Source organism: Epinephelus moara, chromosome 21 (assembly GCF_006386435.1).
Source record: "Epinephelus moara isolate mb chromosome 21, YSFRI_EMoa_1.0, whole genome shotgun sequence".
Taxonomy (NCBI): domain Eukaryota; kingdom Metazoa; phylum Chordata; class Actinopteri; order Perciformes; family Serranidae; genus Epinephelus; species Epinephelus moara.
In genome coordinates this window covers 25,286,591-25,314,393 of record NC_065526.1, presented here as the reverse complement: position 1 = coordinate 25,314,393, position 27,803 = coordinate 25,286,591, and the positions used below count along the sequence as shown (strand labels likewise).

Here is a 27,803-nt window from a genome sequence, read left to right as displayed (position 1 = left end):
GATCTTTTTGGCCACTTGGGGGCAGCACAACATGCTAGAAAACACAACAGTGACATATTATCAACTGATACATACTGTTATGGCACAAAGTTGCCTATTTACACATCCAGCACATACGGAACAACATTATCATTCTTGTTTCTGTCCACCTGACAAAGATAAGTTCAGTATTTTACTCTCATTTAGCTCTGTTTTGGTCTCCACCAACTATCTGGGTCTTTAGCTGCTTAATGCTCCACTATGTTCTCAAGCTAATAACCAGCTTTGGTACTTTGGTGATGATTCCCAGCTTCTTTTACATTACACTTAGACATTTAATCAAATGTTAATGTATAAATATTGATTAGTGCAGCATTTAGGATGATAAGGATTCTACTTCTAAGGTGAAAGGAAGCATTGATGAAAACGCTTTGAGGATAAATACTTCTAAAGAAAAGACAGAAATTGTGCTGTATCATGTTACAATATCAGAAAAATATATGCAGGATTTTTCTGCAGCCGTGTTAATGTGCACTACGAAACTTCTCTTAACACATTCAGAAGTTTTATTCTTGCACAGTCTAGTTTTTAAGTCAAACACTCCGAGGTCAAAGCAGTGTTTTCACACTACTTTTCCTCATCTGTGTACAAGATGAAAGCATCAATCGTGGGCTTTACCAGGCCTCATTTTAATTGAGTGTCTCCTGCAGCAAAGATGTGGCTGAGTTCAGTAACAGTTTTTCAATCCACACTGGATCCTTCAAGAATACAATCATCACCACCTCAGGGCCCCTCTGACTCAGTTTGGGTTCATTCATATTAATGACGCTGTGCTAAATTACCTGTGAGTGAGTGTCTATTTTAGTTAGATATAGACTCCTCAGCTCAGCGTGCCCTTGAGCTCTTTGTCTCGGGAGGTGTGGACAAGTCATTATAGCCGAACCAGGCGCAGACAATCAGTGTCACGGCACACAAAAATTTGAATTAGTCCACTGGGATGAGCTCGGTTTGAAAAGGAAAACGCTGCTAAATAACTGTATAGCCCTTGTGCTGCTTCTGTTTAGCCAAGCACAAGCTGAATTATAGTGTATTAGCAATTTTCCTCTTGAGTGGGGCTATTCTCCGAGATAACAATATGTTTGATGAGACTTTACAAACCAACTTTTAATTCTGGAAATAGGAATAGGTAGGAAGTAAGTGGCTGGCCATGTTAGACTAGTGCTCTCTGTCCGATTACAACAGAAGAGGTAAGCGGTGTGGTAATACAGCCCGAGAAAAGAAATGAGAGAATACATTTCCTCCCTGCACTAATGCATAAACACAATCTTTGGCAGGCAAAGCAGCACTCCTTGAAGCGAACAACCTCCATCTCTGCTGTTACACACATACTGAGAGCAGGTGAGCAGTATTTGATTAAGAGATCATCCAGGCACCTGTGTGAATACAAATGTGCGACTAAGAGACATCCTGCGTGACAGCGGTCGCAGATTCAATCTACGCTGCGTTCTTGCGCCCCCGTAAATCTGACAGGGAGGACTTGAATAATCTCTGATCTCGGCTCAAGGGCACAGGCAGCTTCAGCTTTTTATTACACCTCAGAGTGTGTTTCCTCAAGCAGGGCAGGGAGAGTGACAGGGTGAGAGAGCACACACTGGGAGTTTGTGTCTGGGTATACACATGTGTATGCATTAGTGTGTATGTAGACATAATGACCTTCTGTTAACATTACCTTATAATACTTTCTTTACAGGCCAGAATGTAGGTTGTCTTTTAATTGTGATTAGTGGCAATGTATGTGTATAATGAATGTAAATACTGAAAGTCTATTGAACATTTGCATGTTGGTTTCATAAAGACAGTCTCTGACAACAGCACAGACTAAACTGAAAGTTTGACTTAAGATTGAAGTCCAAATTTATCTGTTGCCCCAAACCTGTTCAATAGTTCTTAACGAATTTGCCCAGAATTCTGGGTAAATTACTGTATAAAATAATGGACGCAGCTACCATGATGTCACCAATTGGTTTGTGGACTCCTGTTTTGAAGCCTCGAATTCAGCATTTTGGTTTTCGCCATCTTGGAATTTTTGGAGCCAGAAGAGACCGTATTTGGTACACGGTGCTCGGTTTTTCTGTCGATACCGTAAGACCAGTTCAGACCAAAGATTCGTGACAAGACGAAACTGTTTTAGAACGTTGCAGAGAAAAGTTGCAGAGGTGTGAACTGGCCGTCTGAGCTCGACTCAAGCCGGCTGATGGTGTCACCGGCAACTCCCCTGGTCAAATTGCCGGCAGATGGTTTTTAGAACGTAAAGCACGTCACCTGTTTCAACAGCCAATCTGCTTTTAGTGAAGTCTGCTGGTCAAGTCAATGACCGCAGACGGCGTGTTCACTTGCTGAGGCAGGTGCTCTGCCACTGCTGAGTCCTCTGTTTCTGTCCTCATGGTGTGCTGGTGTCGGACAGTATGTGCTTATGCCCCTAACACACACACTCCATATCTATTCTATGAGTTATTTACATTATTGTGGTGTCATTTTTTTGCCTTTCAACACTACCACAGATGCAACTGTAGTCAGTATCTCACTATCACTATTCTCATTCATATTTTAAGAAGCTACAAATGTTATTCAGCCACAAAATAAGTCTAAAAAAGCTGGAAATCAGAACGGACATATAGAGAGTTGTTGCATAGAGATGATACACCATCTCATCTAGTTGCATTGGCGTGAACCAGCAGGTTTTTAGAACGTTGCAGAATGTCGCATTGCAAGTAGTTGCATGTTTCAACTCGTCTCGTCGCAAATCTTTGGTCTGAACTGGGCTTTAAAGTAATCAGATACCGATACCTAGCCCGACCCCTGAGAGGAACAATTTAGTCTGAAAAGGCCAAGTGTTACATCCATCATCCATCCGTGATTAAGCATTATCTGTGTTTACTCTTTTAATTACAGCTGTTTTGTGCTTGTTGATTTGTTTTGTTGATTTAAGTTTTCTGCCACCAGTTTACTGCTTACCAAGCCAGTTATTATACTGCAGGAGCTGTTCGAGGCTTTTGTGTTGCTATCACAACATTCTAAGTAAATGTTGGGCCAAGTGTTTTTACTTTCACTCCTGTGGACACTATGTGAATGTTAAGTTAATTAATGAATGTGTTGTACTTGCTATTTCGACTTAATATTGATCTTTCACTGGTGATCTTTTCTTTCTTCCTGGCATGACAATTCAAAAGCTAGTCGATACTTCAGTTAATCCAATTTCCTTGTTACAGTACCGGCTCACTTTTACCTTTGGTCTGACTGTTGTTTATGTTTTCTCTTTGTTTCTGATTTGTTTTATTGAGCTTGCCCAGTGTTGTTTTCTCACTTTTATAATAATTGCCTCCAGTAAAAACCTCAAATACCAACCTCTGTCTTCAACTTTTCTTGGAAGTGGGTTTGTAGCACATCATAGCTGTGCACCTGCAGTCAAAGTGAGAGCAGAACATTTCCCTAAATAACCTTTAAAACATAACATACTTGCAGGTATTTTAAAATGACTGCTATAAAACAGTATGCATGCTGCTCAGGTGTGAAAGAGGTCACATGGTGCTCTTCAGTTTGTGTTCATTGATCATATAGATAACTCAGTAAGAGGTGGAGACAGATTAAAAAGCTCTACTAAGAGAATCATTTGAATATGTACACTGACAGCTATGCAATACACTGGTTTAAATGGGAACTTGACTTCTCCTGTTTTTGTAATGGTCTCTTCTTTTTGGTGTCGGGGTCCTTTGTTAATTATTGTTTTGCCTCAACATTGTGTGGGATTTTTGATGTGTGATTCCTCTGCTGAAGATTGTCTGTCATGTGACTTACCTCACTGCACTAATCATGTGACTATTTAGTTGTCCATACTGATAATGTGACTACTTTACCACATGCATAAAGAACAGCCCACAGGCGACCATTTTGTACTTGGCCTGATGACAGCCTTCATGGTTGAAACACGCAGGCATGTTTTTAAGTGCTACCATGATTAAATAGCCATGAGATATTTAAGGCTTTTTAAATAATTACTCTCTTGAGTGCCGCAGATATTTTCACCAATTCTGTGTCCCTCTGTACTCATGAAACTCAGAAACCAATTAACCAATTAAATCTGCTGTTACGTCCTTAACGTAAAGTTAAATAATCAATGTAAATTAACTGAGGTTAGGTTTAGCCAAGTAAAGTTACTGTGGTAAGGTTTAGGAAAAAGACACATGGTAAGAACGTACCTTAAAATGACTCAATGTTTATTCAAAGTTCACACAATTCCAAACACCCATCTCCTGTGGGAAGTCCCAGGAGAAAGTCCTGTGTTTTTTGACCCACATACCACCCCAACCTGCCTCCTAACTGGACCCCTTTCTTCTTTACTCCTCAGCGCATTGGTCACGTGATCGCAGCCCTCTACAACAGGGGTTACGCACAAATTCCTGGCTCATAATTATGTGATATATGTACGAATTTTGGTAGATTACTTTTCATAGGAAAATGTATGAGAACAACCTGCTTAGTTTAATACATTTGAAGCATAACAAAGATTTTTTAAAGGGAAACTTTGTTGATTTACACCCAGCTCTGTGTCATCAGAGTGGGTGCAGATGAACTGTATTTGGCTTCCTCTTGTGCTGCAAGGACTCCGATAACACTTTTCACGTCACTTGCTGGCGGATGAGCAGGAAGCAGTGGGCGCTCAAGATACAGGGAGAAGCCTAACACTGTTCATTTGCACACATTGCAATGACACAGAGCTGGTTGAAAATCTGACAAGTTTCCCTTTAAAATTAATTTTGACAAGTCAGAACAACATTGAAGATACACTGAATGTGAGTTTTAACTAGTTATAATTCAATTACAGGTTAGAGCTTAAAAAAAGTTGATTACTCAATAGACAGAAAAACTGGCAAACATTTGATGGCTGTTGTTTGAGACAATCACCCTGCGAGCTCTCAGACATCCATTAAAATTACTCTGTCAACTCTCTGTGCGCTACTTGCACTGATCGAGAGTATATTACGTCCTGTCTGATTCCAATCATGATGAGGACCTCAAGGCTTTAACAATTTTTGTTATGGTTGGAAGGTGACACATGGATTAATTGCTGTCCTTCATTAATGAATTCCTTGTACTTTGCTCTTTTGCCCTCTTAAGGAAAATGGTACTTGGCAGGACATAAATTTGGCAGCCCGTCCCCAAGCTCCTGAGGATCTAATAAAAATCATTTTCATTAGACCTGCTGAGCTGTAGTCCATTAAAGAAAGCGTGATGTGTGGTTGCTAAATTTTCGGGTTCACTGTGCTCAATGTATCGCATTGGGAAAACAATCATTAGTGGGTGAATGTTCTTGTGTAAAGACACAGACCTGCAGTACAGAAAGTAAGACTTTGATGCAGCTTGGTGCATCTCAACATGGGTGTGTGTTGATTTTTGCATTAAATCATAATGAGCATATTGCTGTTGCCTGAGGTAAAGGTAATTTAGTCTTTCATCTCTCCTGAGCTGTTAATGCACTTTTCCCCTTTTTTCATTTTGGCAATTTTTTTTTCATTATGATGTAACTATGTGGCTCTTAAGTGCAACGCTTTGAAACATTTTAACCCCCTGGAGCTGGTCCATCACTTCCACCTCACCACATGCTCATGAATCTGTGCAAGCAGCTGGAAAACAAACCAGCAGCTGCCACCTGCTTGAAACTACTTGTACATCTGCTCTGACGCTCGGCCTCCTCATTCAGGAGTTTACTGCTGAAACACCGAGCAGCATACACGATTAGACATCAGCACAATGAAATGATAAGGTGATTAATCATTTACTTGGAAAGAAAATTAATTCACAAAATTCTGACATTGTATTGATTATTGCAGTCTGCTGTTTCCCATCTGTGGGTCATGCTCCCCACACAATTACATCTGAGGTAAAAGGTTTAACAGGATAGAAAAAGAAAGAGAAAACATGTTCCTGCTGCACAAAATATATTTTGCACATGCTCCTCTAATCTGGCTGTTTTTACTAGTCATTACCAGAAATGTTTGAGGCCTTTTAAGATTATTCATATCCAACAAGTGCAAAAAAAAAATCCAGTCTTTGGCTGGTCTACTTCTGCCTTGATCAGTTGGTTAGTTTGTGTTATTCTGTGACTTTGGTGAATCGAAACTAACCGCCAAAGTCACACAATAACACAAACATAACAACTGATTGAGGCAGCAGTAGACGAGCAGCTCCTGTGCACAGCAATGTTACATCATTGTTTTTCTCCATGGCGTCTGGCTTTGAAGAGAGGGATATAACAGCTTCATTTCCCAGGCAGGTAAGCTTGTCTGACTGCAAGGTAAAGAGGTGAAAATATTCTAAATATGGCATACACTTAAAATGATGTTGATTTTTTTTTTTTTTTTTTTGGCAGGACTTTTTTTTAGGTGGCTGAAATACGCTTTGTTGCTGACCCCTCCACAGCAGTACATTGCTCATTTTGCCACTCCAACTCCAACTGAAGATACTCTCATTGGCAACCAAACTTCATATCATAGTGTCAGTGTTACTGTGGACATTGTAATGCCAAAGGGTGGCAAATTAAGTAAAGAAAAGAGCAAAGCATCAAAGTAGCTGAAGTTCATCAAGTACTGGAGATTATGTAGCTAACCTGAAAGCTAAAGTTCACACACTGGAGTCAAGAAATAAAGCTATGGAGGACAAGCTCCTGGACTTGGACACCACATCTCCATTGGACAACTTGACCATTGATGTATTAAGAGACCTGGATACAGCACTGGCGGCAGGCCTCTATTCAAATTACCTGGATGATTGGCGCTGCTTTCGCCTCACTGGGCTCATAGAGCAGGCGCACTAGAGACTTACGGCCGCCAACCACAGCCAAGCATGCCCAAGTGGCTGACTTCTAGTTTAGCACTCTGCTAACTTAAATGGGGATATAATAAACTAATCTTGCAGCTTTTTTAAACTTTCCAAATGTTATCAGACCAAATGATTTAAATCTCGATAGTGGAACGTCATTTCGCAGGGGCTGTGAATTTCAAAAAAAATTATCTGCTGATTTTTAGATGTCTCTCTTCCCCAATTTATGTCTATGGTAAAAGTATTTTTGGGCCCAATAGCATAATGTGAAGGAACCCCACAACTTGCAGTGCTACTGTTTGGCTACGTAAAATGGCTTCAAAGCCCAGCACACTTCCTGGGGGCCTGCAGGAAACCTACCGGAGGGTGCCGAAAAATGGGATCCATGTTCTTTTATGGGAAATAACAAACTGACATATTTGTTAACTGTTTATGTGATTTTTTTGTTTTTTTGCTGGTTGTTAATGGCTGCCAGTTTGAAAGTCTGTGTGTTTTTATCATACAGCTGTCCTGTTACTCAACGCCCAATCTTGTAGCGGTTTAGATCACCCAATCAAGGCAAGGTAAAGTCACATTTGAAGTCATTGAAATCCAGCATATTTTTTTTTACAAGACAAGCACGTTATAGCCACTCAGCATAGGAAACTCAGGGCTACTCGATTTCATATTTCACTTTTTACATCCAAGGCTGTCCGTGTTTGGCCCAGAAATATTTACCAGTGTCACGGAAAATGAATTTATGTGCCCAGTTGAAATTATAAACCTTTAATATCGGTCAACTGTGACTGAATTAAATTGGAAAGGCACAGTCTTACTGAAAAGAATGCTAAACATTCTTTTCAGTAAGACTGTGCCTTTTCAACTGGGCACATAAATTCATTTTCCGTGACACTGGTAAATATTTCTGGGCCAAACACAGACAGCCCAGCCTTTTTATCGTAAGGTGTTTGACTTGATCCCAAGTCAAGCCATATTTTGACTGGGGATGACTTTAATTTTTATCTGGATCCATATCTAGATAGACTTGGAGGAAACAGGTGTACAGTAGCACAGGTGTAAATATTAAAATCAGTGAAGGGCGAATTTCTGCTCCAGTTACAGGTCCTGGGACTGGTTGCACAAAACACCTTAAGTTTTCTCCTTTAGTATGACACTTAAAGCTTTACTTTTTCCTTTGCTGAGGGACTTACACAGTTGCACAGAATCCCTTTAAAGATGTCCTTAGTTAAGGTAAAATGTCAACTCATTTACTGTGTTGAAAGAGATTTTACAGTAGTGAAAGTTTCCATGGAGATTGTTTGTGTGCTTTGACTCACACTTGTGATGCCTGTTATCATCTCACAAAGCTGGCTTATAGTTAGATGATGAAAAAATGGCAGAAGAAAAAAAGACAAAAAAATTGGTCAAAGGGGGAAAAGATTATACTTCTGGAGGAATACAATCATAGAAAGCACAAACTACAAAGTAAATCTGATTCCCAATTACCAGAAAACAGAAAACTATTGTAGGAAGAACTTGCAATGAAAATTAATTCAGTCAAATCTAAAGTGTAAATTCAAAAGCATATCCATTAGGTTCTCCTGGTCGCAGAACAATCCTCTCAGGGTTTGTTAGTTTTTTCATTTATCACCATTAACTTGCATGTTGCAGTTAAAATACAGTCAGACGTCCCTTAAGTTTTTTTTTTATCCTGCTTTGGTTGCTAAGGTCTTTTGTGCATCGGTCTCAGGATTCCTTAAGTATAAGACCAAGACAAGGAGATTAAGTGAACATTTTAAGGAAACCTTAAGGAGAAGACGTAAGAGTGTTTTGTGCAACAGACTTTACTTTGAGAAAACCTTAACAAGGACTTAGAGGAAAATCTTAACTTAAAGTGTTTTGTGCAACCAGCCCCTGGTATAGTGCGTCCTGGTTCACTGTCACACTGTCATTGCTTACTGGACCACTTGAATAGAACAGTGCATTTATCAGCTATGTATCATTAGTCGCTAATAAAGTTATTAGTGTCAGCTGTGAAAAAAGGCCTGTTAATAATGAAAATAATTGTAAGATGCAGCCCTCACTTTCTATATTTAACTATTAATAAAAGGATTAGAAATGCAAAACACACTGGCTGCATAAATAATTGAATCTGATTATGAATCAGTAAATATAGATGTTAATATAAGAGACTCATTAATATTGTAAATTATTCATTTGCCCACAGATCTGCTAACCATGCAAAGATACCTCCATCAGCACGTAGCCTCTTATGTACACAGGTGCACGCTACACCTGGAGCTGCCATGTGCAACCAACCACTGAACAGCTCCGGTACAAGCAATCAGGAGAGAAGTACTTGTGCTCAGAGGCACTTCTCACTGAACACACACTCTGAACATCACAAGACCCCCATTATGATTTTTTAGACTGCAGTCGCCAAATAGATTAAAATAAATGTTATGCCCTTTAGGCAGCAATCTCCTGCCTGTAATCAAGTCACTGAGAAAAATACGGCTTTCACGCAATTCCTGTGAACAAAAACTGGGTGTTGTGTTGTTTAAATTGGCGAACGATTAGCATATTAACCTTAGTATGTAAATGATTTACTGCATGATTTGCATCAGTGCCTAAGCTTTAATTTACACGCATGGTAAGCGTTAAAACACAATATCTTACATTGATTTAAAGATGAAACAAGGGTTATCTTTCTTCCCTAGAAATGACAAATTTACATGCAGATGCTGACACATAGTGAGCAACAGAAAGAGAGGAGGCACAGTGCAGTGGGCACAGATTTCAAACAGGAAAACCACCAACACTGCAAAGTAGTCTGCACACATCACAGGTAGCCTATTTTAACAAATATCAAAGGAGCTATTTTCTTCAGAAATGATCACACTTTCTTTAAATCAGTGGTGGAAGAAGAAAGAAGAAACGCAGCAATACCACAATATAAAAAATATTCTTACATGTAAAAGTTCTGCATTCAAAATCTTGCTCAAGTATTAGCAGCACATTGCACTAAAATATCAAAAGTAAAATAACACATAATGCAAAATGGCTCCATTCAAAGTGTTATTTTTTTTTAATTATTTGAATTTTATTCGTGATTCACCGGCATCTGAATGTCCTCAGCTTATTTTAACAACTGTATTGCATGCATATTGATATGTTTTCATGTGTAAAATCTTAATCTGAGAAATAAATTGTAAGTGTAGTGACGCAGAAGTGTCTTAAAATGGAAATACTCAAGTAAAGTAGCCTGCAAGTTTCTCAAATTTGTACTACTTGAGTAAATGTACTTGGTAATATTTCACCACTGCTCATGACTACAAACATAAGGAGACATTACGGACAACAAGAAACACCTGAATAAATGAAAGCACCCCGCAGACCTCTCTGACTCACACAGGCTGAATTTATACCCAAACTAGCAGCATCAACTTGCGACATAAACTCGGTGATGTCCGCGTCCTACTCACATCTCTGGTTGCGACGCCTGCCTTTGTACATGGTCATGACAAAGCGGGGAAACACGGGTGATGTCTCTGGTGTGGTCGAGCCGACTTTTGCTTCCTTTTCTCTGCCTAAAATCAGCCAGACTGCCGGTGAGGCTCCTCCAGCTCCAGCCTCACAGCCGAGCCGCTTCAGACCATACCATTTGTCAAACTATCCCAGGGGGAGCTCTCGCCTCAGATACAAACTTCTCTCTGTTCCAGATTCACCACTTCAACTCATAATCCCGGTTTTGTCTCTGTGTCGCGCAGATTAGGCGGTGGGAACAATACAAGAGGTTTAATTATGATCCTGTGTGGATGATAGTTTCAGACTTTTACTTACGAAAAGCTTTCTCTCCCCCTTAAATGTGTGTTACCGGAGAGAAGCGGTTGTAAAAGTAGTCATTTAAAATTAGGCAAAGAACGAATGAAAATGGATCACATATATCCATTACTCTACAATAGTATGTTTATATAATCATTTCTTTACCGGTAGTAAACAGGGCCGTAGCCAGGATTTTAGCCCACAAGTCCCCCCCATGCACCCCCACCTGAAAACCAAAAAATAGGGTATCTTAGTTTGAAAGCTGATCTACAATTATCATTTTCAGGTTCATACTTTAATTTATGGTTCCCACTAGAACATGTTTATATGCTTTACTGGTCAAAAAATAGTTTTCCTCCCCCATACTGTCTGTGCTAGAACACTTGGGTTCACCCTCTGTCTGAAACGCTCTGTTTTTCCAATTGTCTTTTCAAGCCCCGCTTCCGGAAAAGCACAGTTCGCTCTGATTGGTCAGCATTTCTAGGTCGTCCATATGTCAGCACATCTGTAACAGAGTATAGCGGCATTTTTTTTTACCAGGGGTGGGGGAAAAAATCGATATAGCATTGTATCATGTTTTTTACGTGTGACAAAATGGTATCGTCATGTAGTGTCAAGTATCGATTTTTTTTTTTTTACTATATAAATTATTGATATTACAAATTACACTTTATGTAGCCTATTAGAATAACAAAATCAATTTTTCAATTATTCTTTTTCAGTCCACTTGATATATTTTGCTGCCAAAAAAAAAGAAAAAGAAAAAAAGGCTGAGGTGAAATAAACAGACTGAAAATTTTATCTTATTGGATAAAAGAGATGTTGACAAAGTTTCCTCTGGGCACATAACTTACAGCTGAAAAATGGTAATAAATCGCAATATACTGCAATATATTTTATCGCAATGCTCAGCATATCGCAACATATTCAAAATCATAACAGTGCTGTATCGTGACTTAAGTATCGTGATAATATCGTATCGTGGATCCTCTGATGATTCCCACCTCTAGTTTTAATCATGAAAAATCACCAGTAAAAGTTTCCAAGCACAACTGAACATGTTCCAGCAGGAGTATGATCTGAAATCGTGTTTTACAAAATTAGTTTCCCTGATGTTACCATGTGGCAGTGAAGGCTTGGCGATGTAAACACATGTAGCAGAGTGCCTGGAGCAGATGGGCATGTAAAGATATCTGGCAAACTAAGACATCATACTTTTGCCAGCCACTAGGGGGCTGACACGATGTCCATCTTTATATAGGCTACAGTCTATAAAGTAGACACACAGTAAACATGGACCAACATAATCATGTTAGCACAAATATTCAGTATCAATATTTTCTCTCCTTTCAACTCCATTTGTAGCTCCAACATTTCCTGAGGGAAAAATCTGTTGGCTCTTTAGCTGCTAAATTCTCGACTATGTTTACCAGGTAGTTACGAACTTGGTGCATGGCAGGGGAATGGTGCATTGAGAACAGTGAGGGTGAACCAAAACATAAAATTGTGAGTCAGAAAACCAAAACAATGAGCTGAAAGATACAAAAAAGCTCAGTAGATCCAAAGGGAACTGCAGAGCCAAGTGATAATAACAGGTCATTTGACCCATTGTTAACATGTGCAACAGCACCATTAATAACACTGAATGAACTTTAATAGATTGACAGGTCAGATACATGTTTACACCTTCATATATTTTGGAAGCTATGTATATGTCAATGTATACCTAGTCATGTATAATAAATGCATATTCACATGTTGTTTTTATTCTGAGTCTGTTTAATCCATCTGTTTATCCAGTAAAACAACGAGGGCCACAAATTAGTGGATACATGACATCTTTTGCAGTTATTATTGTTCCTACACACAATGTTAATTTGTCTTGTTAAACTATTTCAATCATTTCTTTATTTGAAAAGTTGCCTCTCTCAGTTCGACAAAGTTTTATTGGCATGATGATTTGATCATAAAAAATACATAAACACCCAGAGTAAAAGGAAAATTCAAAATAAGATATTATCTTTGTCCAGCCTAATTCTCCGTCTGAGCTCTTTCTAACATTAATATTAGATTTTGACTATTTCCCTCGTACTTCTCAAATTCAGCTCCTGAGAAAAAGCCTTCATCTTCATAATCTCAAAATAAGAAGCTGATTTATCTCTGATGAGACAAAGAAAAGACTGTTGTGAGCAGAGAAATCTTCCTCTGCATATTAAAGGGAATGAATAAACACTTTTAAAAAATTAAGGAATTTATGGTGCATGGTATAAAATAAGCACTTGCTGATAACACACAAATGAGAAATGCTTGAAGCAAAAGCAAGACGAAAGAGGGGAAAATCTGTGTATGAAATAAATAGAAAATCACGCAGGAGAAAATGTCCGAAGCATGTCGTGCTTTATGATTCACAGACTCGCACAATTTAACACACAGTTCCAGCAAATTAACAAACCCAGTCAAGAGAGTTACAGGTGAAAAAATCCTGTTTGATATTCAAGGTTCGTCTTAGAAAATACTTCTTTCTTTTCCTCCCTTTCAACATGCATAAAAGTACAGTTTGACCTCACTAGTAAAACAGCTTGCTTTCATCCATTCGAATGGCAAATCAGCTTGCTACGTCTCCCATCTCTCTGTTTTCAAATTTAATATGAAGTGGCTGGACTGTGGACTTCAGAGGCAGACTGAAAAAGCAGAACACCCTGGGTGGGAGGGTGGGTGAGCAAGTGAGTGAGTGATTCCCCAGCTGTTGCAGCATTTTGGCTCTGCTGTAGATGAAGCCTTGTAATTGTAATATCTAAATTACACCGAAATGGGGTCTGCAGCTGTCTCGCACGCAGCCTGACGTCTTAATGGTGCCCCGGCTTCTTTGTTCTCGCTAGAAAAAAGACAAGAAACTAAAAGCTCATGAAAGATGGAGGCCGGGTTGGTGGCTGCAAGGACAGTCGCTGGAGTCAAATGACTGACATCCTCGACCATTGTCTCCCTTTGACATCTTTGGAGAAATATTAAAAATACCTCTGTAATTACTTTTTGTGGGTGCTAAAACATTCTCTATGTTCTTGGCCTTTTTGGGTTTGTTGAGGGAGGTTATTCTAGGATAATTTTGAAACACATTTGACCACCATGAGTGGCAGCAGCATCTGCATAATCATTGTCATATGTTAAAATAAAACAGTCCATGTTTCCAAGCTGTTTCACACCACTGTGGAAACCAGTGCAACCACCGAAGATGCTGCTTCTCACACCATAAAATGACTCAAAGATGCAAAGATGTGGTAGAATATTTTTGCACAGGATGCAGGCGATCCCTGCATGAGTGTGACGACTGAGGATACCAATGAATCATACATGCTGAGGGACAGAATGAGATGTCCCAGTTTTGGTGGCGTCGCCCTCAATGATATTCTCTCAGCACCATCTAGTGTTCATGCAGATGGAAAAGTCATAAATGCATGAATACTGAAGCCAGAAAAAACTGTCTGGGAGACAGAAGCACAAATCCATATTTTAGAGTAAACAGAGAAACTTTTTGATTAAAATTTAATGTTTAATATATAAAAAAATCAATTTGACATTAAGTATTCAACAGATTCCATCTTTTAATCATACTTAAAGGGACAGTTTACCCAGAAATATAAAATATAGATTTTTCCTCTGACCTATAGTGCTATTTATCAGTCTGGGTTATTTTGGTGAGTTGCAGAGTGCTGGAGATATCAGCCGTAGAGGTGTCTGCCTTCTCTCCAGTAAAGTGGAATTAGATGGAACTCCGTTTGTGGTGCTAAAAAAAATAGAAATAAAATAAAATAATAATAAAATAAAAATAAAGTAATAAAGCATGAATAAAACATGAAAAAATAAATGAATAAAGCATGAATAAAAAAATAAAATAAAATAAAAGAATAATTGAATAAAATAAAAATAAATAAAGCATGAATAAAAAATCAAATCAAATCAAATAACAATAAATCATGACCTGGTTACCCACAATAATCCACAGATCTTGTGAGCAGTTTCCTGTAGGAACTATTTTCTTTCTACTGAACTACACCTGCCAACCGCATCACCGTGCAGAAGGAAGCATGCATCTAGATGTAATGTGAGATGTAAACATTAATGGTGTCCTCCGTGGCTGAGCTGTAACATTAGCTAGCAGTAGATGCACTCTGTCTTCTGCGTGGTGATATGGCTTGCAGGTGCAGCTCTGCAGACAGAAAACACTTCCTAAATGAACCTGCTCACAACATGATCATGATCTCTCCTGATAAGGTCATGATTTCAGACACATTGCTGTTGAGGTTTTCAGATGTATTTTTTTGGTGCTTTGAGCACCACAAGCTGAGTGCCATCTAGTTCCATCATATTGGAGAGAAGGCAGACATCTCTACAGCTGATATCTCCAACACTCAGAAACTTACATCCAAACTATCTAGAGTGATAAATGGCACTACAAGTAAGAGGAAAGTATGTATTTTTGATTTTGGGGTGAACCTTTAATTTATATATTGATTTTATGTTATCATTGTTAAGTATTTTGTAGCTTCTTATTGTTTTTGTTTTTTTTCTGTACCCCCTTATGTGATTTTCTACAAAAATAATCAAAGCTATCTCTGAAAAAAAGTCAGTAAGCTGCCCCCTCAATTTCAAATTTTCAGACCTGCAACGAGATGGTTCACTATTAATAAAATCAAGACACCTTTCCAAACAACTGTCTATTTTTTCCCTTTTCAAGCTCAACCACCTCATTTCCAATACTTGATCACAGAGCTATATGTAACCTACAGTCACAGAACATCATGAATAAAGACCATATAATGCCTTGGTTTTATCATGGTGTTCTGCAGTAAGCTTTTCAACCACAGAGGGGCGCTCAAAGACTACCGATAGCAGTCACACATGGAAGCTCTCCCACACTGAACCAGAGATGATGTGAAAGCAGATATGCTCTGATTATAAAGAATGAACCTCAAAGTATCGATACATCTATGTCCAGATTTTATCCACAAAAGCACAAAGCAGATGGTAGAAATGCTGACTTGGTGAAACCAGAATGAAACCCTCCCCTGCGCTCTTCATCACCAGCTGACATCTTCATCAGGATCTAAGTAGCTGCTGTCTGAGGCCAACCAGCGGTGTGATTGAATGTCACTTTTATTTTCATGAACTACTTAAAGTCATTGTGGCGGCAATCCAGTCATGTCCGAAGGAATTAAATTGAGTAAAGCAATCGCTGGAGCTTCAGTATCTCGTGGCTATTAAATTTACTCAAGCGTGGGACGCTCTGGTAACTCAAGCAGCATGCTATGTACTCAAGACTTACAGGTTTGAATCTGACCCCTCTGACCCTTCCTGTCATGTCATACGTTCACACTGCAGTCCCCTCCCTGTGTGTGTGTGTGTGATTTAATAAAAGAGCAATGTGCTCAAGAAAATATCAAGGATTCATATCTCATGCAGGCTGCGTCCACCTCTGGGCAATATAGTTCGAGAGACCAATCAAATATAGCATTCATGTTTAAAAGATGACGACTGCAAGGGTTAAATTTCACAGGGGCAGAAGAATAAAGACAGAAAAAATGATTTCCAAAGCAGAAGGAGACGTTATTGTGGGCACCTTTAGTATGCCTCTGACACTCGTGGTGCATTGCAAATATACTGAATTTATTGTGTGTGCGCGCATGTGTGTCCTCGATGTTTACAGGGGCATTATGAAGTGCAGCCAGTGGAGCTGCAATATGTCACACTATGCAAAGGAATACTTCACTTTGATTGCTGTGTGAATCCTTTGTTCAAGAGACACATGTTCACCTGAGACGCTCTCAGCTTGACACTCGTTCCTGTCGGCGGTTGTGTTGAAATATATAACGCTGTTGTGGCTTGTCAGTGTGCATAACAATGAGAGGAGTTTCTTTAAGTGGAGGCAGTGATGCAGACAGGACAAGATAGACGGGACATGTGGATTTGTGTTGACAGCAGGGCGAGTGTTTCAGCAGTGCGGCGACATAAAGCACTGAGGTATTTACATTTTCTTGTCAGTAATCGGCACCAATGAATGAGCATACAGTTTTTATCAATGGTCCTATCATAACACAAATTTCTGGCCGTCATTGTAACTCAGTACTTATGATACAAATGTAAAGACCTTAAAATGCCTCCTTCAAAAGTGAATTGTGTAAAATGAAATAAAGAAGCCAATAAAGTTTCCGGGAATACAAACTCTAGCCTGTGACACCTAAAAGAAAAAGATAAGAGGCCACTCTCATATCTAAAAACAGAAGGTGGTTAGCTTAGCTTAGCTTAGCTTAGCATAAAGACTGGAAACAGGGGAAATATTAGCCTGGCTCTGTCCAAAGTTTTAAAAAAAACACACACTACCAGCACTTCTAAAATTCACAAACTGACATGTTGTATCTTGTTTGTTTGTCTCGAAACACACAAAAATGTAAAAATGACAAGTTGAGGTTTAAGGGGAAGTTGCACACTATTGTTATTTCTTGGCACATGGCGGCAAGACGAATGACCTTCCTGCAGTCTTTACTGTCTGCCTGTCAACCTCTCAGATGCTGTTTGTCAAGAAGTAGTTATGGCACACAGCCAGAGACATTTTAATTAGGCTTCAGAGGTGCTTTTTACCTACATTTTTTGAACACGCTGCTTCCCCCTGCTTCCAGTCTTTATGCTAAGCTAAACTAAGATAATCTCCTCCTGGCTCTAGCTCCATGCTTGGCATACAGATGTGAACTCTTGGCAAGAAAGGAAATAGCCCAAGAATATAACCCCAAAATGTTGACTGTATTCTTTAAAGGATAATTCCACTTTATTACAACTTGGGTCTTATTTTTAGCTAGCTTTAGCCATTTTTCAGCTGTGATATTACTGTACTCAGGAAAGTAAATAATGATATCTAGGAACTGTCACAAACTGGCTCAATGAACGTGACAAGAATGTATGAAACTAAGATTAACTTAAATAATTAATGGATTGTGTAGGTCAGCAAAGTCAGTAATAAAAGCCATGCATGGATGTGTGTCAGGTGTGTTGTCGAGGTGTTTAAGGTGCAAACCAAAAGCAATGATGCTGGATGTATGCCGCAGGAAGGGAGAGAGCGAGTGATAACATGAGACAGCTTTTATAGCCTGGAAGGCCCAGCCCAGGTGAAATTAAACAAGCCAACGACCCTCCCATGTCAGCCAACTGCCTGATGAAGTTGGCTGAAACATCCTCCAAGACAGTGAGGGGGGCGTCACAGAACTATAATGAAATTCAACAGGCAGGGGCACCATAGTGGGGGGTGAAGTGGGACTGATTACACAGGGAGGGAGGGAAGGAGGGAGCCTCTAAAAGTCTGGCAAAAAAAGTTTGGTTTTGTTTGAATTTTTTCTAAGTAATAGTGCCATAACTACATTAAAATTGGCTGAATAAACTGGTCTATAGACTAAACTTTTTATTAAAAAATAATGGAAGCTCTCTGAGGCCCCTCTCACCTCTTAAAGACGCAAATTGGTTTAGTCCACCCCGTGCTAGGATTCGTCCCTAAATGCAGCAAGAGCCAAGTGAGTACTGCTTATGCTGTTGGCGCACTTACGTACAGGAAATCAGGGTTCCAAAAAAGAAAAGAAAGAAAGTAAAGGGAAGGAAAGCAAACTGACTTTGAAATACAAATTCAAAAGGTCCAAGGAGAGGAAGGGCGGGGGGTCCACTGAGACTGCTTATGCACGGGACCAAGAATTTGGTGCTCCGCCCCTGCCGACAGAGTAAACAAAGGTCCTCAACTATTGTCTCAATTGGACATCTTTGGAGAAATATTAAAAAGATGAGTTTTGGCTATGAGAAGTGAAAAAAATGTTACAACTAAAGAACTAAAACATTTTCTATGTGTTACTGAGTTTTATTCAGGAGGTTATCCCACTCTAATGATGGCTCTGCTGCCTTCTCATGAGATTTTAAACAAGCCAAGAGCTCAGATTCTCGAAAGCACTTTATTTCAAGAAGGAAGCATCTCAGAAATGTGAGTAATAATGCCTCAATGAACAGGAAAATTGTGTGAGCAAAACTACAGTAAGAACTCAAGGTCAAAGTTGAACCAGGAGCTCAGCCGGTAAAGTGTGATGGATGTTTATAAGGGCCCATTTGGGTCATAATTTTACCACTGGCCTTCATTTTTCTTCCAAATAAATTTGGATTGTACTGCAGATTGTTTGAAATCTGTCAGATTTTCTGGCTGCTTGTTGTTCCAGGCCCAAATGTTGCCAGGTTAACGGGTACATTGCCAAAACTACTAAAATAACACTGGAGCTGGCTCAGGCCAGTCAGCTGAGTTAGCTCAGTTTAGTATGAGTCATAAAGTTCAACAATGATACAATAATAGTTCTCGAGTTACACAATTATGAGCTACAGCAAATAGCTGTAAACAAAACTTTTTTTTTTTACCAGTGCTATGTGTGATTTTACAGCTCAAAAATGCATGAAACTGTGCAAACATAGGGTGGAATTACAGATGTGACCCCACAGCGCTCTTATTCATATTTAATAAGAGAGCAGAGCTCAGGGAGGACTTTTATTTTCCGTGGAGGAGGCTGTGAACCAATCAATAAGTAATATAAGGAAGATTTACAGGGATTCACTTAATGCCCACGAGGACCGGGTTCTGAATGTTTCCTCCTTGTTGCTGTCTGTCTGACTGTCTGACTGACTGTCTATCTGTCTTATCTTTATGTTCGAGCTCGCCTCGCTGCAGCTCCTAAAAATGGATTCTGTATCTTAGTGTCTTCACACCGGCTGTATTTCTCCATTTCAGAATTATTATTATGGTTTTACTGATCAAATTTAAGCTTAAGTCAAAATATATCACACAGCTTTTGTCCATAAACAAACCAGATGGCAGTTCGAGGTCCTCAGGCGTTATTGATTAAAAAATAAGAGGTTTCAAAATGACTTAATCTGAATCATATTTCCAATCTTAAACCTGGTTTTATAAAGACTTGCTTTTATGAAATTACCTTTTGTTATTGACCCTGTCTTTAATGACTCTTACCTTGTTTTTCTGTCTACTTTTTTATAGTTTTTATTGCTTTTGCAGCTTTTGGTTTAAACGAAACATGTATGTTTTATTTTCCTACCTGTGTCTCTCGCTCATAAAAATGCATTAAACATACTAACGCATGGACTTTGGGAGTGAAGGGGTAACAACTTTGTATTTGAAGAGAAGTATTTTTCAACCTGGACCCCATTTTCACATATTTTCACCTATTTTTTAAATTGGTCCAGAGAGAAAGAGAAAGAGAAAGAGAAAGAGAAAGAGCACTGCAGCCAGCAGCTGCAATACATGCTGTGATGGAACCACTTGGGGCAGCGGTGTAAATATAGACAGTGCAGGCGGTGCGGTGGCACTGGAGCCCATGGGACGAGGGGGGGGGGGGGCGTAGAGAGAGCAGCCCGTCCAACAGTGTGCTTTTTTTTTTTTTTTTGTGAAAGAGTCAAAAGTAATCTATTCTACAATAAAATCATATGTTTACTTTTCATTTAGAACTGAAGAAGCTTCTTGGATGAGAGGCAAAGCGTCTTCAAGAAACGCAAGCAAGTCCAGTTGCCTACGATATAGTACTTATGATTACCATGACCTGGATGACTGCGAATCTTCACCGACAAGTTTACTTGACATAAACTATAAAATCTTGCACAAGGGCCCATCATAATAATGTGCACTGGGGCCCATCCTAACTACCATACACCACTGACTTAGGGCAATACTGCAAGGGTCATGTTAGTCCATTTAAGTGCTTGGTTTTTTTTGACACTGACAGGGTCTGACAAAGAAATAAGACAAGTTTCTTTACCTTAGCTTGATCCAGTGTGTTTGCTATTGTGTGTAAGCAAGTTACCCTTAAAGAGAGGTCTCATTCTGAAATCTTGCGGATTTAGTTGTTGCAGGAACACAATAATCAACGGATAAAATCATTCAAGAAATAATCAATCAATTACCAAATAATCAAGCAGAAGGGAAGAAAAACATGTTTTATTTATTTTTCACACACTTGTAAAAACCATTTGAGCCTGTCAGTGGCAAAACAAGCAATCCTAGTAGACGTACAGGACAGTGTGCTGTTACCCCTAGTGGTTGCATTGCAGCTTGTTTTATGGCTGCCGTCTGCAGTGGTCTCTCTCAGTACTGGACCAGTTTCAAAAATTGTTGCCTCCATTAGTCACTTAGACACAAAAACATGAGAAAATAGCATCCAGGTTGAAATAAAATGTTTCTTTATGGGGCATTTATAAATAAATTACACTGTAAGAAACTCACTGAATACCTATTTAAGAGTGAAGGTACACTGTTTTTTTTGGCATGGTGTCTCTTGGATGCCTGCTGCTTACGGTCTGGCACCTGTACACTACTTTTTTATGAAGTCCCGATCTCACCTGATTAGACATAAAGAAATAATAGTGTAAGGCAGAGTCTCTAATATACCGCACATATTTCAACTGGGTCATAAGTAATGATGGAGAGGGATTAATAATAATAAGAAGACGAAGAATAAATTTTATTTGTATTGCACTTTACATTTTTACAGAGCAGAAAAAAAATAAAACAGTTAGAATTAATACAATTTAAGAATTATTAAAAATGATTAGAGACAATAAATAGTTAAAAGGAGAACCTATAAAAGACATTTAGCAGAATGCTTTTGTAAAAAGATAGGTTTTTAGGTCTCTCTGTATGAGTCCTGCATATTCTTTCCTTCATTCATTTTCCGCAGCTGCTTATCCTTTTTGGGGTCGCGGGGGGCTGGAGCCTATCCCAGCTGACACTGGGCGAGAAGTGGGGTACACCCTGGACAGGTCGCCAGACTATCACAGGGCTGACACATAGAGACAGCCGTTACCAACCGGTAACGCTCACATTCACACCTATGGCCAATTTAGAGTCACCAGTTTACCTAACCTGCATGTCTTTGGACCGTGGGAGGAAGCTGGAGTACCCACAGAAAACCCCCGCTTGACACAGGGGAGAACATACAAACTCTGCGCAAAAGGGCTCCACCCTCAAACCCTCCAGCCAGGGTTCGAACCAGGAACCCTCTTGCTGTGACGCGACAATGTTAACCACTGCAACACCATGCTGCCATAAATCCTGCGTAGCATATCTTTAAATTAAAGTACTTTTTAATAGTAATGTAGTACACCTAGCACATAGCTGCACACAGCACTGTCATGTAAGTAAAGGAAGAATTTAGCTGTTTTAATGCTTTTGCCATAAAATGTTTCATGTTAATGTTACATGTTGAAAATACAGTCATTAAATTCCATTGAAATAAAGGTTTTCTTTACTTTTCAACTTTTCAACAAAACTTTTAACAGACAGCTGGACGTCTCTGCTCGGAGCTGTTATCAGCTGCTCAAACGATAAACTTGAACTTTGGAGTAAAGGAAAATGGAAAGCAGAATCCACAGGCCACTGCTACATTAAATAGATATGACTCTTATTCATCTTAACTTAATCCTCATGTTCTGCTCGCCGGCTGAACGGCATGCTGAAGGACCAACCATAGGCTGCAAACGCCCAAGTGGCATTTACCTACACAGGGGAGTGTAGTGTCACCCTGCAGATCTCTTGCTAGCATCTTACTCTTTTATATCATTATCAATAAATGTGTTCAGTTTAACCGTGTCTCTGCAGCAATGGCAGTGTCATATCAGCCAGCAGTTTAGTAATGTGCATGTTTTAAAAATGATGCTGGGGATCAGTAATGTACTTTTGGGATCCATCTGACATTCAGAACTGATACTGAAGAACAACCTGTCCTGTCATATTATTACTTTTAAGTGATACTACACTACCACCAGGATAAAGCACTGAAAATGTGGCAGAGAGGTCTCTTATTACAGTCTAGGTCCAGGGTGTGAAATGAGGCACCCTGTAACACAATGAGTATGGTGCGGTTTCCAGGTTGGTACCTCCTACATAGAAAGTCTGAACACTGTTATCAGAATTCAATGGTGCACATTTGAACAACATTACCTAGTGATTGTCCAGCGATGACCCTGGCATTCTCCCCAGCCACTGCTGCCCTGGCATTCCTCTCACTGGCGTACTGAACGAAGGCGTAGCCCTTGTGCACCGAGCAGCCCACAATCTTGCCGTACTTGGCAAAGATGGCTTCGATGTCGGCCTTGGTTACCACGGCCGTGTTTAGGTTGCCAATGAAGACGCGGGAGTTGAGGGAGCGTGGGTCATTCTTGTTGGTCACGTTGCTGGTCTGGGTCTTCCCAGTCATCCTAGTCCTGCAGCACTGCCTGCTGGGAGACACAGTTGCACACTGCTCAGAAAGCCAGGAAGGTTAGACTGTGGAGGTTACACACAGAAAGCCAAACAGTGAGCACCAGTGGGATGTAAACACCGGTCAGAGCTGAAAGCATGTGTTGTAGATAATTGCAGGGTTTTGTATGGGTTGAGACAACTCCATCTTTGTTTTTATGAATCCATTTACACCAAACTGGATAGTTAAAATATGCTCTAAAAACATTTTGGGATTATTTTTTACCCTACAGCTTCAATCAGCAAAGGCTTGATTCATGGGATCATATTTTGTTTTTTGTTTGTCAGTGAAAACTAAAAGCCAGAAAGCTACAATTTCAGTGAATCATTTAGAGCTGCAACTGACATGTTTTAAATTTTGAATTGATCTGTCACAGCTTTTTTTTTCTTCTTTTAGTCATTCAGTCAATAAAAAGTTAGAAAATAGTGAGAAGTGTCCATCACAGTTTCCCAAGGTCCAACCCATTGTCTTCTAATTAGAGCTACAACTGATGATTATTTTCTTTATTATTGAATCTGTTGATTCTTCTCTTGATTAATCATTCAGTCTGTGAAATATTCAAAGGTGACATCTTTAAATGTCTTGTTTTGTCTGATCAAAAGTACAAAACCTAAAGACCTTCAGTTAATAATATTATAAAACATGTAGCAGCATTGGAACCCCTGCCTTTTTTCTTTAAAGGACTCAAAATAATAAATCAGTAATAAATTGTTTTTTCGTTCATGTGCAGTAAGGCCGTTGGAAGCGTAACAAGTCAATAGTGTAGTCAGAGGAATGTGATTAGTGCTGTGTGGATATAGTGACAGCTTCAGCAAATATAACAAGTTTTTCATTAAAGTTACCAACTGTAGCGTTGACTGAAAAAATATAATAGCTCTTCTTCAAATTACTGGTTTTGTCCAAACAACAAGCTAAAACCAAAACAAATTCAATTTACTAATGTAGAGGACCAAGAAAAACAGATAATATTTATATCTGGGATGAAAGAACCAGTCGATTTTGTCAGATCAAGTCAGATTTATTTAAAGAGCTCATTTGAAAAACTTAAAAACAACAAATGCTGACCAAAGTGCTTTACAAAGAAGTTAATCAAAACAGAGGAATGATCAAATAAAAACATAATATAAATAAATAAGAAAATATAGGTAAATTAATAAAAGCATACAATACCTTCATACAATCATAGCACAAAAATAGCATTCAACAAACAACAAAATAAAATAACAAATAAAAAACACAATGTAGGCAAGCATGTAGTCAAAATGGTAATTAAAATGCTAAAGAAAAGAGACAGGTCTTCAGACGGGTTTAAGATTTGACTGCTGGGCTGAAGATTAAAATCTCTGTTTTTTGTAATGCAGTTTAATGCAACTTAAAACTGCAACTGCAACACTATGAATCACAAGGTTTCAGCAGGAGGTACAGCTGGGTGTCGTCAGCTTAAAAATGGTAAGAGATATTATATTTTCTGAAAATAGACCCCAAGGGAAGCATATATAAGGAAAATAAAACAGGGCCTAATATGGAGCCTTGTGGTACTCCACAGGAGATGCGTGCAAAGGAAGAGAACACACTACTGACTGAAACAGAGGCAGATCGGTTTTGGAGGTAGGAGGCAAACCACTGTAGGGTAGATTATTATTAATTATTGTTAATTATTATTAGAATTTTATTTGTATCTTTTTTCTCCACTAATTGATTACTGGACAAGTGGTTTCAGTTCTAGAAATGTCTACTTTAACATGGAGACTGTGACAGGAAGCCTTATGCAGGAGATGAAAGAGAACTCTGACACTGCAGCTGTGAATCAGACCTGTGAATTTGAAAAATCTCACTATATTTGAGAACTGTGTTCCCACGTTTGAAAATAGCATAAGAAGTCACAAGAGTCTTCACTCACTGTCTCACCTCTTTTTTTCTTCTTTCTTTTTGAGTTTCCTTCAAGTGCAATACTTCAACATGTTGGTCAGTCATCTTCCAGGTACTCCAGGTATTAACCAGTGGTGGACAGCAACTAACTAGCTCAATTTTGAGGTACTTTACTTGAGAATTTACATGTTATGCTTTATACTTATACAACATTTCAGGAAAATATTGTACTTTTTATTCCACCACACTACACATTTTACAGCTGGAGTTCCTGGTTGCATCTCAGATTAAGATTTTACATCCAGAAACTATGGTGGGCTTATAAGATACAACACAATATTAAGGATTAAACCAGTGGTTTCCAACCTGTTTGCTTCATGACCCCATACAAAAAAACCATGTTTTATTGCAGTACTCTGTCATGTTTATGACGTATAAGAAATTCTTAGTACAAAGGGGTAAAGTTATCCAAAAAAGCAAAGATATGAGAAAAGTTCATTATCTCACGACCCCATTAGAAACAAAAAACTAGTTCCATCTCGACCAGTTACAATAGTAAAATGCTGTTTATTACTATTAACAATTCAATAATGTCTGATATAATAAAATATCAGTCAGTACTTTTACTTTTGATTCTTTAAGCACATTTTGCTGCTAATAGTTAAGAGTTTTGAACCCATGCCTTTTTCTTATAAAGGAGTACCATTAAGTTGTTGTATTGTTACTTTTACTAAAATGATCCAAATAGTACCACCACTGGTATAAACAACACAGATTGTGCACATGTCAATGACAGCTTCATTATTGTCAAATAGAAACCAGGTCAACAGGGAGAAAAAAATATAATTTAGCTGGACACAAATAAATAACAACCTCCCCACAGGCTGCACTGTTTGTTCCCATAATGCTACAGTCCTCTGGGGGGGATCAGAAAGTGTCGCCATGGCAATACATTTGGCACATCCACTCAGAGACGAAGGAGGTACCTCTCAGGTTGTTGCTTCTTGGAGTTCCTTGTTGGTGATGATTTTTGAGTGTGTATCTTTTCACAATGAGGCTTTTAGACCCAGATTTCTCAAACTGTACACACATTATTTTCACAGCACTAGCTCTTACGAGGCTGGAAGAGCAGAAAATGTTTCAGCGGTTTGTTTTGTCACCTCACACAGAAAAGACTGGTAGAGCAGGATATAATCAATAAGTTAATCACATTAAAGGGGACATGTTATGCTCATTTTCTGGGTCATACTTGTATTTTGGGTTTCTACTAGAACATGTTTAAATGATTTAATGTTCAAAAAACACTTTATTTTCCTCATACTGTCTGTGCTGGAACACCTGTATTCACCCTCTGTCTGAGATGCTCTGTTTTAGTGTCAAGTGTCAAGTTCTGCCTGTTACATGCATTGTCTGTTTTCAAAAAACACTTCAGTTTTCACAGGAAATGGTGTGTTTGCATACAGTCTCTTCCAGTTTTTTTTCCCTTCAGCAACAAACGCACTTGGTTACATTTTGCCACATTGTTGGGTATAGGAAAAAAGAACAGGGTTTGGCTTTACAATCTTGCGGGAATCGAGCACCAGCCTCCCTGGTGAAAGTCAGTGGTTGTTGGACCCATCCATCACCACTCCTGGCCACCTTACTTGAACTTTCGTCACCTTAACTCTTGTTCTTGTCCCGTCACATTCCCCCCTGACGCTACCGGGCACCGCTCAACTATAATGGCAACCAGCCATGTATCATGTCGACATGAATGGAGGGCTTTTTTCATCAGTGTCTGATGCCAGAAGTCACTGATCAAGCACTGAATTTGGAGTGAGACTGGTTTGTCTATACACAACCACACATGTTCCGACAGAAATATGATCTTACACTTGTTGTAGTTTGCCTGGAGAAGATGACCATTTCAGCAAACCATCACGAGTTGGCGTCAGCTTGCCTCGAAAATAATTTTTAAAAAACTATTGGAAGGTATTGTTGAGAGTGTTCAGAACATCCTGAAACCTGAAGTTTTTGTTCAGGTATTACTTTTACATTTCATTATTTGAAACTTTGGCCACGTTTAATATAAAACATCTGAACAAAAGAACACTTTGCACATCTATTTCAAAACAGGTGTGTAGGAGAGGGACGAGTCGGACACGATTTGCAAACAAACTCGCGCACACTAACTAGCAGAAGAAATGAATCTATCACATCATTTCTGTTACTAGATTTTTATCAGGCAAAGCAAGGTGGTTATGAACATCTGACATTGTAACATAATACTGTATTTATGACAGAAAATAATTAAACACATAACAGATCCCCTTTAATTAATATGCTTTTGTTGTTCATCTATTTTGATGATGACTCCATTGAGCAGTTTTATAAAGCTACGTTCCTTTGTTTCAGGTTCCAAATTATGACTTCCCTGCTTTTTTTGTTTTATGAGATCGCAAATTGCATATTTTGGTGTTTCAAGACAAAACAAGTGTCAACTTGGACTTATTTTTTGACATTTTATTGACTTTATTCATGGTTGACATTGTCTTTCAATGCCCTCAAAGGTTCTTCCTTAAGGCCTTGACACACCAAGCCAACAGTTGGCCGTCAAACTTGGGTCGTTGGTGAGCATCTGCCGCCCTCATTGGTGCGGAGAGTCCTGCACCGTTGGCCCTCGTCAACACTTGTTGGCCTTTTTTCCTGCCAATTCTGTATGTTGAATTGTCGTGTTGGCACTGCGGAGCCTGTTGGCAAACAAAATCACTCTGATTGGCAGTTCAGCTCTGCACAAACAGAAGTGAGGAATGTAAACAAAGAGCTAAAGTCAAGAGGGAGTGAGGTCAACACAAACCTGTTATATGAGGTGAGATTGTTTTTCTTTAACCATTTAGCGCTTTAGCAGAAACTTTCCTGATGGTTCAGGAAATTGTTCACTGGCACACTGTAAATATGCTCTGTTCTTTCAACATTGGATTG

The 27,803-nt window shown here is 39.1% G+C and overlaps 1 protein-coding gene across 4 annotated transcripts in view; it reads right to left on the bottom strand.

Moving 5' to 3' along the window:
* LOC126383223 (RNA-binding Raly-like protein) overlaps positions 1 to 27,803 on the bottom strand; it is a 66,791-nt gene that overhangs the window by 19,067 nt on the left and 19,921 nt on the right. For 2 of the 4 annotated variants that reach the window (XM_050033715.1, XM_050033716.1), the window contains one exon: positions 22,676 to 22,950. In XM_050033715.1, coding sequence (XP_049889672.1) covers positions 22,676 to 22,931 — 256 coding nt within the window. In that variant the 5' untranslated portion in view covers positions 22,932 to 22,950. Of the gene's footprint in view, positions 1 to 22,675; positions 22,954 to 27,803 lie in introns of all 4 variants that reach the window. The other 2 variants (XM_050033717.1, XM_050033718.1) reach the window with 1 other exon arrangement.